General features: G+C 48.9%; 1 protein-coding gene across 1 annotated transcript in view; it reads right to left on the bottom strand.

Moving 5' to 3' along the window:
• The window catches only part of GLI2 (GLI family zinc finger 2), a 178,179-nt gene that overhangs the window by 52,184 nt on the left and 109,553 nt on the right, over positions 1-16,442 (bottom strand). Inside the window, 1 exon segment of the mRNA XM_039867393.1 lies at positions 2,081-2,186. Coding sequence (XP_039723327.1) covers positions 2,081-2,186 — 106 coding nt within the window.

Genomic DNA, 16,442 nt, shown 5'->3' with positions numbered 1-16,442 from the left:
AGGGACAGCTCTTCCTTATAGTAAAAGTCCAATGGATAAGTGTGGAAGGAACGATGGAAATAGAAAAGCACCACTTGGTAAATGCTAGTAGTTCCTGTTTCTGACAAGAGCCAACAATGGATGTTAAAATTAGTGGATGAATATATGATGAGAAACAAGATATTCACATATTACCAAAGTATCACCCCACAATCGTTAATTACAAAGAGACCAACTTTAAAGCTGAGAAACTCACTGAATCAAGTGATTAAAATTAATCTCCAGTGATGAGAAGTAGTGCCATGATGTGCCTCTGACACAATGTACTAGAAGGGCACAACACCACTTTTATTACTATTCTCCAAGTAATAAATTCAGATAAATTCCGAACTTAATCATGAGGCATCATTAGGCAAACCCAAATTGAGGACATTTTATACAGTAACTGGCCTGTCCTCTTCAAAAGCGTCAAGGTCACTAAAGACAAGAGAGACTGAGCAACTGTCCTCGATTAAAGACAAGACGACTAAATGCAAAGGCTGGATCTTGAATGGGAGAAAAAAGACATTAGTAGGCAACTGGCCAGATCTGGGTAAGATTTATAAGTTAGTTAATAACAATGTATCAGTGTTTTGGTTCCGTTAAGATGTTAACATTTGAGGAACTGGGTGCAGGGTATAATGGAAATCTTTGTACTATTTTCCCAACTATTTTTATATGCCTGAAATTATTTCAAAGTAAAAGATATTTTAAAAAGAAAATAAAAGTCTTAGATTTGCTCTGCCATGGGGAGGCAATGGGTGCCCAGAAATAGGAGTCACTTGAGGGCTTGGATGCCTTCTCAATCACCTGCCTCTTGACCAGGCACAGTGTTTGCCTTGAACACAGTGAGTGCCCAGCAAGTATTTACTGACTTCATTTGAATGGGAGCTGGGAGAGGCAGGAGGATTTGTCTTCAGTGAGTGGAATGTGTGAAGAGGGCTATGCACTCAGCAAACAAGATCGTGCACTTACTACATGTCAGACATTGTCAATACAGAAACGAGAGGGCAGCACAGAGCCTGCTGGGACACAGGTGTGAAACATCATTTCTGAGCGGTGGTGGGATGGGAATTCGGGAAAGGTCCCACTCAGTGTGGGGGATCTCAGCACTTCCAGGAGGTGGCGGCTCCTGAGCTGAGGCTTAGAGGATCTATAGGAGGTGGCCAGGAGGAGGGGGCGTTCTAGGCGGGCTGGGCAGCAGGAGCTGAGGCACAGTGACATGTGACAGGGTCATGTATGCTGGAAACACAAACAAGAACTTGGACAGATGACATGTCTGGGTCAAGACGGGCACAGGGCCAACTGACTCTTCATAGTAGGTCCCCTGCTTGGCAGGTGTGGGGAGTAGCAGAGATGGTGAGGGGAAGGTTTGGGCCTCTTCTGGAAGCATATGAATGGGAGAACAAGGGCACAGTTCTTCAAGTCATAAAGACAAAGAAAAGCGACATCAGCTATGAGCTTCAAGGCCCCAGGTAGGAATGAAGAGGAGCAGGGTTAGGTTTAGTGAGACAGCACTGGTGACATACCCTTCTACGTGGGGGTCTCAAAGCAGGGAGTAGGATGAGACCCCAAAGTATAACCTCGAGCTCGTCCTTATCGGTAGGTCGACCCTGTAATTTAGTGTCCAAATTGAGACAGTTGAGAGAGTACAAGGAGCACTATGAATTATTATGCTGGGACAAAATATAACGAAGGTCACCGTACTTGCATGGGACCTCTGGCCTTGGAGGGGTTCCCCTGTATGGGTGAGTAAAGGACCCAAGGTGCTTATGGGTACACCGGGAGAGTCTGAAGCCTTGGAAGTGGTGATGTGTGAGATAGCAGTGCTTCCTTCTCAAATAACCAGAGGGGAGCTAGGTGTGCACATCCCACCCACACATTCACACAGGGTCCTGAATGAGTGCACTCTTGGGTGGCAAAGGCGACTGCTCAGGACGATGCGGATCAGGAACTCCAAAAAGAAAAACAGAGGCAGGAGAGGTGGCTGAGGCTGGCAGCCCAGCCTCCCCAGTGGCAAGTGACTCACATGCTGGGGAGACGGGAGGAGAGCAGAACTTACCCGTGCATGCCATGGACAGAGTGAGGCTCGTAATGGTACCTTCCTTCCTGGTGTCTCATGTCAATCGGTAAGGGAGCATGGAACGGTGGCAAAAGGTGCTGCGGCACTGTGCAGAGGGAAAGAGAAAAAGGACTTCAGAACCTTTTCCCCTCCCTCGAAAAGCAATTTTCAAAGGGCTTTAAAGCTCAATGAATTTCAGAGCAAGAGCAGTCAGGACAGGGGGCTCTGAGGTGCCCTGGCTATCACACACCCACGAAGGGGGATGAATAAATAATCAAAGTCAGCCTGAGAACCCTACATCTTTCACATAAAAGATCCCCAACCGCGCTCTTGACAAAGACAAGCAGCTAAGCACTCTTTGAACTCAGGGAGATTACAGGCTCGGCCGCAAATCAGGGCTGACAGAGCCGACAGGCTTCTGCCCATCCCGGCCTCGGCTGCGTGTGGCTCCAGCAGCCCGGGGTTACGGCATCCACACGGGCTGGCAATATTTACCTAGAACCATCTGTGAAGCCAGGGCCTGTTCCGGCTGCAGCCAGCGGACACCTTTGTGGGTCTGTTAATTCTCCTGCTCTTAATAATAATTACTGACCCGAAGTGTGCTGGCAATGCCTCCAAGATGCAAATATCAACTCACGAGCATCGGTTTCCAGAGGTGAGTCAGCCCCTGTCTGCACTTGGCCTGCCCTCAACAAATCATCATGATAATTGTAGGATGCTCTTTGCTTATTAAAAAGAAAAAAAAAAACTCCTGGGTACCCTGGAGACAAACGTAATTATAGGCTCTAGGAAAACAAGGCTCTTTAAAAAGTAGTTAGACTGGGAAAAAGGCTAAAAAGTAGAGATTTCTCAGTCGACTCTCACTCAGGAGAAAGGCCGCGGGGCCAATGGGAATCAGTGGTGAGTGTGAATTGCTGACTAGTTTAAAGAAATGTGAATGGTTTGTTTTACATGCGCACAGTCAGCTGCCTGCCAGGCCTACAAATGATGCTGCTGTTTCTGTGCAAACAGATTCCAGTATCTTATTGTAAACACTATGAATTCTTTTCTTTTCTTTTTTAGTGTGGAAAATATACATAACAGAAAATTTACCATTTTAACCATTTTTAAGTGTACAGTAGTTAAGTACATTCACATCATTGTGCAGCTGTCACCACCATCCATCCACAGTACTTATTTCATCTTCCCAAACTGAAACTCTGTCCCCATTAAACACAAACTCCTCATCGGCCCGCCCCGTGTCCCCCCACCCCCACCCCGGCAACCACCATTCTACTTTCTATCTATGAATGTGCCTCACAAAAGTGAAACCACACAGTATTTGTCCTCTTGTGACTGGCTTATTTCACTTATTATCATGTCCTCAAGGTTCGTCCATTATACCTTGTGTCTGAATTTCCTTTAGGGCTGAATACGCCTTCTGGATATTCCACATTTTGGTTATCTATTCATCCTTTAGTGAACACTTGGTTTAAATGCTATGAATTCTTAAAAACAGGAAACTTTTCTCCTGACATTTTAATCTTAATTTTTCCACATTCAATTTATTTTCATAATTCCACAATACTGGCATCTTCCATGGGGGCTGGAAACAAAGAAAGCAAATCTCGCCCTGATTAAATCAATATGCCAAACACAGACTCCACAAACCTTGGGCCCTGAACGGAACTGGCCTCCGAAATGGAGGGCCAGCACTGGCCAGCTTCCACACAGGAGACAGACTGGACTGTCCGGAACTCCTGGGGTTGGGGAGGCGGGGAGATCAGCAGGGAAATAGTGCTCACCTCCCCGGAGGTACAGGAAAGGGCCTTTACAGTTTTTTTAGTGTGACCAGGAAAACAGGATTACAATATTGTTAACAAATAAACATGGTTTGCTTTTGCGTATTTCTGAATGTTTCCCTGAATATCTAAAAGCCCCCTGAAGTAGCCAGGGTGGGTGTTACTGCACCCATTTCACAGATGAGGAAATGGAGGCCACGGGTGATTTCAGCTCAGTCACAGGGCCAAAAAAATTGACAGAGCCAGGAGGAGAATCTCAGAGAGGAGCTGGTCATGGCTTTTCCCTCTGCCCAGCATGAATAAACACTGAGAGGCAGCCCTTGGGTGCAAGCGGGATGCCCGAGTCTTCTTGTCCCACATGCACACACAGTAGCAGGCCCTGCTCTAAGTGCTTTGCATATCAACTCCTAGGTCTTCATAGCAACCCCAGGCTGCATTCACCGCAGAACTCCTGGTCTTCCCACTGGTCATCCCCCATGTGCTCCTTTTCTCCCCAGTGTTGAACCTGCAGGGTTCAATCAGAGCCCAGACCCCACCCCAACCAACTGGGCCCCTGCCTAACCAGCTGTGAGCACAGACATTGCTCTGTGCAGGATCAATGCCACTTTATCCAGGTCTAGAGAGCTATAACATCTACAGGAATGAAGTGCTCATGATAGCTTATCAGGTAAACATGAAATGAAGGTGGCATCGAGGCTGACCTGGCTGCCCCATAAGACCTGGTTGCCCACACATGTGCGCATGTGCACGTGTGTGTGCATGTGTGTGTGCGTTGGGAGAGGAGGAGCCTGAGGCTTCTGGAAGAAGCATAAGGGACAGCCACCCACAAGGTCCTGCTGTAGCGGTGGCTGCTCCCTCTTTTCTGTGCAGTCCATGGGGTGAAGGCCGTGGAGGTTACCAGGAGAAGTGGCTTTCTCTTCCTCAAGTCCGAGCGGCAGGTCAAGACCTCCCACAGCCCCTGCTGCCCTTTAAGCAGCTGATACTCATGGAATGGGCAGGCAGTAAAGGCTCTGGCCACACACTTGTACCCCTCACCCTCACCCAGTTGGAGTCCTCAGGAGGAGCCTGGAACACACATTAGAGTTTTCTCCGGTCCAGGCACTGATGTTAGGGGTTTCACAGTGGCCTGAGTGTGGCCAAGTCCCTCCCAGGTCAGGAAGTACAGGGTGCTTGTCTTTAGTGAAGTCTGCTGCCTCGTGGGGCTTTGCTTATCGCACCTCATTGAGGGTTACCATAAACTCTGTTCTTATCCCCATTTTCCAGGAAAGAACATTGAGGCTCTGAGTGGTGTATCTGCTTTTAGGAGAGCAACGATCAGGCAGTCTGTGGCTTCATTCTCTCTCCGCCATGAAGCCCCAGGTGTTTTCCCAAAGCCCAGCCCAGCATCCAGCACACAGCGGGCCCGCAGCAACAGGTCCTCTCAGCACACGCATCCAACATGGCAGCAGACGTGCCTGCGATCAGCTAGCAGGTGATTTCCAGACTCCTCCGGCCACCCTCAAAGAGGCAATTCAGTCCATTCACATCACTGGGGCTAAGTCTGGGCAGCAGTCACTGTAGGAATGAAAAGTCATTCATTTGTTCGTTGGTGCCTTCCTTCCTTCATTCATTCACCTTGTATCAAGGGCATGCTATGTAGCTGTTCTAGGTCCTAGGAGCAGTATATTGACAGCCCGCACTGCCACCTTCATAGAACTAAAGAGCTTCCTTAACCAAGAGGAGACAAGCAGTGAACAAACCAGCAAATACATTTATAACTTAATGTCAGAGAGTGATGGCGCTAAGAAGGAAACCAGGCCGGGCAAGAGACAGAGAGACTGGGATGTAGGGTGGGCTCTCTGCAGGAGAGGGTGCATCTGGCAGGGGTAAGGGCACGTGCAAAGTCCTGGAGTCAGGAAGAGCTCAGCAACTTTGGCTCCAAGAAAGGATGGAGGCAGGAGAGACAAAAGGGAAGGTCCTATAACACTGGTCAGGATGTGCGAAGGACTTCGGAATTTTTTTTTTTCTGGGCGATTAGGGAAGAAGCCGGTGGGAGGAGGGGTTCTGAGCAGGGAGTCAAATGCTCTGGTGACACTTTTCAAAAGGCCACACCAGTAGGGCCAGGAGTTGTGGGGCAGGGGTCTGCACTGGCCAGGAATCCCACATTGGCTCTGCCACTAGGTGGCCATGGGACTTTGGAAAAATTACATCCCCTTTCTGGGTCTCACATTACTCATCTGTACAAAAAGGATTAGATGAGCTCTAATTTCCTTTCTACCAGAACTATCGTGCTGTTTGTGAATGGTCACCCACTCCCCAGAGAAAGAGTTATGCTTATCCCAGCCAGCGACACACTGAGGCTTCGGGCAGGATCCCTCAGCAGGCCACAGAAGAGGTTCTGGGAGCAGACACTGTTGTGCCTTTATGGCCCTATCTGTACAACTCACTGACACAGTGGCCCTTCTACATGTGCTCAGCCCACCAGCTGCAGGTCCAGTCACCCAAGCCCACTTGTAGGACACCACCCCCAAACCGTCTCTGGGACCAACTCTGCACCCTAGGTAAGCTGAGGATGAAGACTGACCCTGGGTCATCTGAGGTCTCAAGACTTTTCAGACCAGCAAGGAGTGTCCCCACACACCCCTGAAGGAAACGTTCAGAGGTAGGTGCTTTGCTTGGGGCCCCTTGGCCAGGCCCAGAGAGGAGAAAACTCCGCTGTGGGCTCCTGTGAGAAATCGCTCTGCCCAGAGGCCATAGGCAGCACCCATGGAACATGAAGATGAACATGAAGAACAAGAGCTGCCTTCAGTGACATGTTGAAGGAGATCTTTCCACACATTGTTTTCATTGTGGGCTCTTTTTTCAAGTTAAACAAAAATCCAAACTAAATCATGTCCTTCCGGCAGAAGGGAAAACACACACACACACCATATGCTATTTCAAAGAAGTGGCTTTCTTTTTAAGTTTCTGAGGAAGAAACTCTAAGATGGGAATTTTCTATGGATCACCCAACCCCCTCTGAAAAAAACGAACATTTGTTTTTGATCTTACACAGAAAGACCAATAATCTGAGAAACTGAGGATGGTGGTGGCATGCAAGATGGCTTTTTTTTAACCCCCAAATTTTTCTGTGCAAAGGTTTAAATGTATAATGCTCCTTGGCTGGTGGTCTCAGGGGTGAGGCGACATTTGCATGGGCAGTGTCCCTGTATAAGGATCTCCCTGTGTGAGTGAGTAGGGCACTGGGAAGGGGCAAAGGGGGCCTCCTCTGGAAGCCAGGCTCAATGTTCCATTAATAACTCTGGTTAATTTCTGCTGGAAAGGATGGGGTGGGGTCAGCAGAGGGCTCAAAGAATCGGGAAAAATGGGTCATCGAAACATGACCAGGCAGCTGCGTCAGCAGCCAGAAACATTCTACTCAGATGAAGTCATGTGTTGCTACAACATGGAGGCGCTGCCCTGAGGGCTGAGCTCGGACGGGGGCCTGAGAGGCTAGCTCACAGCTAGAGGGACCAGCGAGGTGAAAGCAATCATCTTCCAGGAGAGACTTGGACATGTTGGGGACACACTAGCCCTCTGGGCTGTCCAGCATGGTCTCCAGGTACTGTGGTCTCTTCCACTAAGACTGTAAGAGGGGCTTAGCTCAGAAGTCTTGGCTAAGAACCAGGGAAGAAACAAGTTTCTGAAAGAAGAGCTGCCTTGCCCCGTCATTGACCGAGAGATGGTACAGGCAAGTATCTCTGGAAGGAGGCCCGTATCTCCTGCCACGATACAGGTTTGATTTATGATGAGGCACAAACCCATCTTAGTGCAGTCTGTGGGGCCCTAGAAGGGAGGCAAGGGGACAGAGCAGGGCATGGATCCCTATCCTTCTTGGGCAGTTGGTCCATCCCCAGCGTCACGGTGCAGGAGTCAATGTTGTGGCTGTATCGTGGACACTTTGATGGGCTTCAGGTGGCCTCTGATATGCTGAAACAGGCATTCCAATCTGGCATAGCTGGGGGACGAGGGAAGAATTTCTTGGCCCCAATTTCTCTCAAGCAAGTGGGACTCTTGCTTGAGATACCCCATTAATGACTAATTGATCATGTTCGTTTCCTTTTAAATTTCTTGCATCTAAAGTAATATCCAGTGTAGCCATCTCATTATTTTTCTTAAAAGCAAACAAATCTTGGGAAAGTCACAGAAAAAAATTCACACTAAAGTGTAGATGATTCACCAGGTGGCTTTCCTCCTAACGGAAGGACCCAGGCAGCAAGAGACACCCATACCTTTGAAGAAGGAAGGTGCTAGTGTGGAGGAGAGGAAAAATGGCAGACAGGAGAGCTTGAAGTCAAGAACAGTGAAGTTTATAGCTGGATTGAAATTGGCTTGCTCCTGAGTTGCACATGAGTCAAATGACAGTCCTAAGGGTGATGACCTGTCCCTATGGTCTGAGGAGTTTGGGATAGGAGTTGGAAGCAAGTGAGCCATAAACCAGACAGACCTGGGTGTGAATCCTGGTTTTGTCACTTCATAGCAAGTGACAAGTAGTCAGAGAGCTTCACTGTCTCCATCTGTGAAGCAGGAAGGACACCTGCCTGACTACTGTGCAGCATGCTGTAGCGTCTGACACAGAGCGGGAGCTCAGTAAGGGGTACACTTCCTTTCCCCATCGCTGTGAACCTCAGAGGAGATGTGGACAAGGCCTCAGTGCTCTGGTCATGACGGGGCCTTTTCTCTGATCCCTGGAGTAAGGGACACCGAGATACATCTGATGGGAACTCAGATGTGGCATCTACGGCTAGATATGTATTCCATGCATACTCGGTACCCCTAACTCACTGTTGTACAGAGTGAGGATAGGCAGAAATGACAGGTTATGGTGTTGGGGCATTGCAGGAGAAGTCTTCTTTGAATAAATCCCTGCTAGCTGACACCCCCATCCCACGGGAGACTCAGACCGGCTACTCTGAACTCCAGTTTTCACCACTGTTCTTTCCCTAGTGTCTGTGCCCATACTGGCCAGGAAAAAACAAACAGGTGAGGGGACTCACAGGTGGCCTGGTAGTTCCAGTGAACATCATTGTGAATTTTGTTTAAAAGGATGGTTTAAAAAAAAAACAAAAAACATCCCCTCCTCATCTGCCTTTAGCCACATCACCCTACACTGCAGAGGTGACGCAGCTCCAGAAAGTCAGGGGCAAAGAAACTCAAGGCAGAAGAGGGTGTGACAAGGTCTCAGGCAGGTGCCACTTCCCATGTGCTGGAGGGCAGTGGTTCAGAGGCTAGGATCCCGTTAATGATCCAACTGCCTTAAACCAAATCCAGCTCTCCCCTCCAGGAAGCGAGGGGGACAGATGGCCTGGACAAGTGCACCTCTGGGAGGACTAGCCCGTTCCAACAGAGAGAGATTGCTACTTTCCATTCCATCCTGGATGCCTGTTAGCCAATGAAGCTGGTTAACACTTCAGAGAATGGGAATGTGAAGGTGCTTTGCAAAATAAAAAATGTTAACTGCGTGGGGAAGGGATGATGATTGGTACCTCTATTTTGTGCCCTGATGACCCAAAAGATGAACCAGCTCTTCAGGTGGACACTAGCTAGTTGTCTGCTTGGCTAAGGTCTCTGTTTCAGCCAGTGAAGCTGGCTCATCATGAATTCCACAGGGCTGGACTCTTCGCTCTCTCCCACTCCTGTGCGGATCCCAGGCCTGCTCCTCGAGGAAGCTGGAGCTAAGGCTTCTCAGAATATAACAGAAATGACAACACTAGCTACAAAGAAGAGACCAGATACTCTTGCCCTTAGCAGCATGGGGCTGACCTGGGGACATGATGTCATTCAGACATGTCCCTCTAACAAGGCCCTGACTGGCACAGGCTGCGGACGCCCCCGATCCAGCTCCTCAGCCTTCTCCGGAATCCACAGCGGGGCTGCTGACCACCCAGGGCACAGATCTCAGTCCCCGGCCTGCTATAGCCCAGAGGCTGGAGGTCACACACACACCCTCCCCCCAACCCCTGCACCACCTAAGGCTTCCCTATGCAGTCAGTGGAGGAGGACCCTGATCGAGTGCTCTGGAGGCCCCAGAGAACAAGAGGCACAATTCTTGTGCCAGGGCTCCTCTATGGAGGCTGTCTGCAAAGCTGCAGTGTCTGACCCTGTGTGATTCACAGGGTCCTAAGGGTACCGGCTGCCAGAACGACCTTGAAGTCAGGGACAAGAGGTTTCCACGAAGCCTGCAGCAGCTGGTCAAGCTCTTTGGAGGAGGCGGCTTTGGAGCTGGGCCCTGAAGGGGCCAATACTAGGAGAGCTGGAGGGAAAGGGGAGGATGACTGGTTCTTCAGAGTCAGAGGCAGTGTCGACAGAGTCCAGAAGACTCGTGTCCTGGCACAGAGCTGTGTGGAGTGTGAATCCTGGCCCAACCATGTGGCCTCTCTTCTACATAAGGGACTAGAAACATCTCTTCCTGGGGTCATCAGGGGATTAAATGATATGCACACATGAAAAAGGCATACTATGAGCACCTAAGGCACTAATATCAGTGCTTCTCAGACCCAAGAATCACCTGCAGGCTTTGTTAAAATATCACCGCTGGGCTCTACTCCCAGATTTCTGACATCAGTGGGCCTGAGAGTCTGCATTTATAATCAGTGCTCAGGTGATGCTGACAATGCTTCTCAGGGACCACACTCGAAGAATCATTGGCCTATCTTACCTTTTTACATTTCCAGCACCCACTACAGCGCCAGAGTTCCCCTTTGTACCAGTAAATAAGGAGATTATTCCTCATATTCGTGCCTGCAATGCACTGCACTAGCTGGAGAATGTGTGCAGCTGGAGAATGTGTGCAGCTGGAGAAACTCAACATGGCTGATGATAGAGACATCCTTGAGTGTGATATTTGAATCCCTGTGACTACCACGCCGTTCCACGTACCAGGGCTTCTAAGTAGTGGACATGGGGGGGCCTGAGCATCACGAAGAATGCAGGCTTTCAAGGCATCTTAGTGTCTGTGCTTTTCCATGCTACAAGAATAAAGGTGCATGTCAGGGCTAGGAAAAGCCACAGGAGATGGCACACTGAGGTTTAGTGTGGCCTCAGTCCACTTTGAAACCTGGATGATTTCAAAGGCCAACTCTTTAGACATGGGGACTCAGATGGCAGAGGCCTCCCCCAGTGGTAACAAAGTCCCTGGCCCAAGCATCAGAACTCAGAGGCATAAAAATGAAGGGGAGTCCAGGAAAGACTCATTCTCAGTGGTCAGGCAAGTCTGCTTCCAGGCCTCCTGCAAATGGCACTATTATTCCCAATAATAAGCCCTGGACGGGCTGCTTCCAGAGGCCCTTTCTGATGCCCAGGCACCGCCCCACAGGAAGCACTTAATAAGAATAATAATATCCTGAATGGCACTTCACAGCGTACAATTAAAAAGTGTTTCTGTCTCACTTGGGAGGGGGGAGGGGGGAAATGAAAATCAGACAGGAAATTCCAACACCACAAGCTGGCTGGTGTCCGGTGGGCTGAGGCCCAGGCTGCTTGCTTGCACAGTCAGACCTGCCCCCACACAGAGCTTGGCAGGACCAGGGCCTAGCCTGGGCCTGCCAGTGCACACTGCCTACCCCAGAGCCTTGGGCTGGGCTTTAGAAAAAGGTGTTGCTTGACAAAATATGACAAACTAGCTGCTGGAGAGAGAGAGAGAGCATGGAGCTGGGGCCAGCACAGCCACTCCACACAGGGGCAGGGCCTTGAGGCTGGTCTCCGGGGCAGGGTATGGGTAGGGATGCAGAGGGATGTGCACACTCCAAAGGCAACATGCTTGGCCAAATGTCAGAGGGAGGCCAGATTTCAGTACCATATGGCCCTCGCTGCACAAGATCATGAGTAGTCCTGGGATCTGTGCACTCTGCTATAGACTGAATGTTTACGTCCCCCCTAAAATTCATATGTTGAAATCCTAATACCTGGTAGGATGGTGTTTGGAGGTGGGGTGTTTGGGAGGTGATTAGGACATGAGGGTGGAGCCCTCATGAATGAGATTAGTGCCCTTATAAATAAAAGGGACCCAGAGAGCTCCCTATCCCCTTCCATCATATGAGGACACAGAGAGAAGTCAGCCTTCTATGAACCAGGAACCGGACACTGAATCTGCTGATGCTTTGATCTCAGCCTTTCCACCCTCCAGAGCTGTGAGAAATGTCTGTCGTTTAAAGACCCCAGCCTATGGTATTTTTGTTATACAACATGAGCTGACTGAGACATACTCAGATGGTGGAGCTAAGATAAGGGAAATAGGCTACAGGAAGTAGATGGGCCCTGGACTAGGGGCTGTAAGGTCATGGTGGACAGCACTGAAGCTGGAGCCGACACTGTGGCCAAGCCTGGCGCCACCGCTAATTCACTCAACCTTCCTGTGCCTTGGTTTCCCCATCCATAAAATTAGGGTAGTGACAGGACCACATCAGAGGGAGACTGTACAGCAGAGACGAGAGGACGTGTATCAAGGGCTTGTGCAGAGTCTGACACACAAGAGGGCCCAGGAGTGCCGGAATGGCCATCACCACGGACCCCCTGCCCCTTTGGCTAGGGTGGGAGATTGGGGGAAACTTCAGAGAGACCATGGGGAGATGATTGCCATTGTAAGGAATGTGACGGGCTGCCAAATGGTTAGGGTAGACAAGTGGGGTCCCACATTAGAAAATCTCGGGAGCAGAAGAAACCTTAGAGAAGGTCGAGCCTGATTAAGTTTGAAAAGTGTCTTGGCCACAGACTCTGTTCCAAAGAAAGTAGTGAGCAAATCTATCTACAATAGATTTGAGGTCCAGGAGATTGTGATTTCATAGGTGTCCCCTGCAGCAGAGGTCCCCAACCCCCAAGCCATGGACCATGTCCTGTTACAAATTGGCCACACAACAGGAGATGAGCAGCAGGTGAGTGAGCGAAGCTTCATCTGTATTTGCAGCTGCTCCCCAGCACTAGCATCACTGTCTCAGCTCCACCTCAGGTCATCAGGCATTAGAGTTTCATAGGAGCACCAGTCCCTGGTACCAAAAAGTTTGGTGACCACTGCCCTTCAGGCCTCCAAAGGACCTTGTAGAAACACAAATCCAGGCCAAGGACCTGAAGAAGAGTGACCCATAAGCTGGTGCCCATGTCCCAGTTCTCCTTCCACCTGTTACAAAAGCTAGGAGGACCAGGTGGCCTGGGACAGATGCAGGCATTCCAGTGTGAACCCAACACTACACACTTACTCTGTATGGACATTCCCCTGTGTTTCGTTGCCCTTGACAGATCCATCTGCCACCTTGTACCAGCAACACTGTCAGTTGGCAGCTTCAATGCTGTCCTGTCAGTGTCTGAAAAGCCCACTTGTCATGAGGGTCAGGGGATATTCAGCCCTCCCAAGGAGAGTCTAAGTCACTCTTCTGTTTGGTGCCCACGGGTCCCCAAGGTATCACTTGCCACTCTGCTTTCTTCAGCAGCATCCAGCTCCTTTCCTGCAGAGCTCTAGCAAGAGGTTTCCCCAATCCGGTGCTTCAATCATGCTGCACACCCTTCCTAGAGTGCCAAGAGTGCCAAGAGAACCTGTGGTCACTCGGCTCTTGATGAGGCCGCAAACATCAGTCCCTACCAGGCACTGCTGATGCTTTCCTGGGCTGGCTAAGGCAGCCCTTACTCGAGGGTGTGCTTTGAGGCAGAGCTGGCCAAAGGCAGTCAATGAGATTCAAAACCAAGCATGGACTCGAACAGCTTTCAAGCATCTCTGAGCACTGTAGCCTCACTTACTTACTTTCTGCAGTCAACAGCTAATTGCAAAATGCTTTTCATTCCTTCACTGAAGTGGGCCTCTTAAGGACCACTTCTCTGGAGCCCCTTGTCAGTAAGGTCCTAGTGATCATGTTACTCAAAGAGATCTTTTCCTTAAAACAGTCTCTACCCCAAACTAGTCTCTTCTCTTAGTGCCTACCATGCGGGCCACATGTGTTATCTTAAATTTCCTAGTAGCCGCATTAAACAAGAACTAAAAAGAAATAGGTAATAATTTTAATAACGATTTCAGTAGCCTAGAACATCAAAAATATTATCATTTCAACATCTAACCAATACAAAAATTATTAACAAGATGTTTTATATTCTTTAATTTGTATTACGTCCTCAAAATTGGTTGTGTAGTTTATATTTACAGCATATCTCAGTTCAAAGCAGCTACATTTGAAGAGCTCAGTAGCCATGTGTAGAGAGTGGCTGTCTTCCAAAACACCACAGGCCTAACCAGTTATCAGTACTGATGTCTGACTGTCAGGGCAGAGCGGAATGTGTCAGCAATGCCACTCTGATTCTGCCCTGGATGCTGCCCACTGCCTTCCCCACAGGGTTGGGGAGATGCTCCAAAACAAGGCAGTGGGCGTGTGGACTTCTGAGACCTTTTGACAGATAAGAGGGTTCCTAGAAAGCAAAGCCCATGCAGGGGGTGTGCAGAGCAGGGCCAAGCTGTATGACATTTCCAGAAGCCTGGCTCCCTGAACAGCACTAGCTCCATGTAATTCTGGACAGAACACACGCCGCCTTTCCCACCACCCCTCCCCACACTCCAGCCCATGACCCTCCACTGCTGCTGGTGGAAAGAAGAGGCGTGTGTGGTGTTCTGAGACACTGGTGGTCCACCCGGCAGGAATGAAGGCCAGTCCACAGAAACCCTGGGAAAAGCCTATTCCCCCTCTCTCGTTGGTGGCAAAACTGAGACACAGAAAACACGGCCTCATGACTAAACCCGCTGGCAGTGAGCAGGGCCCAGAATCTTGTTTCCTAGAATGAGACTGTGTAAGAGGCAAGAGAGAAGAAAAAAAACCCAAAGGCTTCCTGGACATCAAAAAAAATCTCTTGCAAAACAATATTTTGATGAGCTAAGTGTGTGAATTAAAAACAGACGGAATCTACTGCCTTTAAAATAAACAGGGTTTAAAATCTAGGGGCCAACTCCCACACATAATGTATTTCAGGGCCAGAGAAACCAGAGCTTTACTTCCACAAACCCAAGAGTGGCCTGGCCCATTCACTTATTCAGGGTGATGTGGGCAATGGCCCTGCTCTGCAGGCCCAGCTCTGCCCCAGCAAAGGGAACCCAGAAGAGGACCCTGATTCCTTGACAGGCAGTCAGTCCCCAGGTCCTGTCGTTGCCTGCGGAAGGGAGTACAAAGCCCAGACTATTCCCAGCAGTCTCCTGATCCTGCCCACAAACTGCCCAGGATCAGATCCCAGAAAGCCCTCTTTCTTTCACACCTCCCAGCCTAGAAAGCCGCTCCTCACCATGCCCACGTCCTTCTTTTCACACCAACTCATAAACAAGTCCAGTTCACACGTGCCTCCTCTAGGATACTTCCTGGACCTTCCTTCTGCCCCGTCTCCAATTCGGGCAGATGATATGCCTGCTGCACCATTTCTTCCAAGCCAGTCCAGTACCTGGCACGGAGGGAGTGAGGAATATGTGCTCACTGAGTAAGTGAATGAATGAGTGGGTGAACGAGTAAGTGAATCTTCTCACTACTGGAAAAGAGACTGAGGATAACACGGGTGGCCGAGAGCTACAGACATCCTGTATACATTAATTTAGGACCTAGGAGAGAAGTCTTGCTGCACAGAGTAGTGGTTCAAAGAGCAGTAGTAGTAGATAGAGTAGTAGTGGCAAACGATGTGTAAGAGGCAAGAGTCACGTTCTGCATCACAATGTTTCTGTCAGTGACGGATGGCATGTATGATGGTGGTCCCATAAGATTATAATGGAGCTGAAAAATTCCTATCACCCAGTATCATTGAAGCTATTGTAATGTGATCGCACAATGCATTACTCTCGTGTTTGTGGTGATGCTAGTGTAAACAAACCGGGGCTGCCAGTCATATATAAATATATAGCCCATACAACTATATACAGTACATAATACTTGATAATAATAAATGACTATATTACCAATCTACGTATTTACTATATTACACTTACTAATGTTATTTTAGAGTGTACTCTTTCTACTTATAAAAAAAGCTTGCTGTAAAACAGTATGCTGTGTTTTATGCCGAGCATAAAACAGACAGATGTCTCATGTTCACAGCATCACTTTTTCTTGTGCTCGATTTAATCTCATGTTGTTTTATAAATTTAGTGTAGCTTAAGTGTACGGTGTTTATGAAACCTACAATAGTCTACGGTAGTGTCCTAGGCCTTCACACTCACTCACTGACCCACCCAGAGCTACTTCCAGTCTTGCAAGCTCCGCTCATGGTAAGTGCCCTATACAGGTGTGCCATTTTTTTATCTTTATATCTTATTATTACTGTACTTTTTATAGTTTAGATATACAAATAGTCACCATTGTGTTATAGCTGCCTACGGTATTCAGCACAGCAGCATGCCATACAGGTTTGTAGCCAAGGAGCAGGAGGCTACACTGTACAGCCTAGGTGTGTAGTAGCCTGTGCCATCTAGGTTTGTGTAAGTGCGTGAAATTGCCTAATGATGCATTTCTCAGAACATATCCCCACCGTTAAGCAGCACATGACCACAGGATCAGGCAGAGCAGTAGCAGACAGGCCAGTAGTAAACAAGAGCTATAGTAGCCGACAGAGTGGTA

The sequence above is a fragment of the Pteropus medius genome, unplaced genomic scaffold, assembly GCF_902729225.1.
Source record: "Pteropus medius unplaced genomic scaffold, Ma_sr-lr_union100, whole genome shotgun sequence".
NCBI classification, from domain to species: Eukaryota; Metazoa; Chordata; class Mammalia; order Chiroptera; family Pteropodidae; genus Pteropus; species Pteropus medius.
The sequence above is the reverse complement of the archived record's forward strand: the minus strand, read 5'-3'. Positions and strand labels throughout refer to the sequence as shown.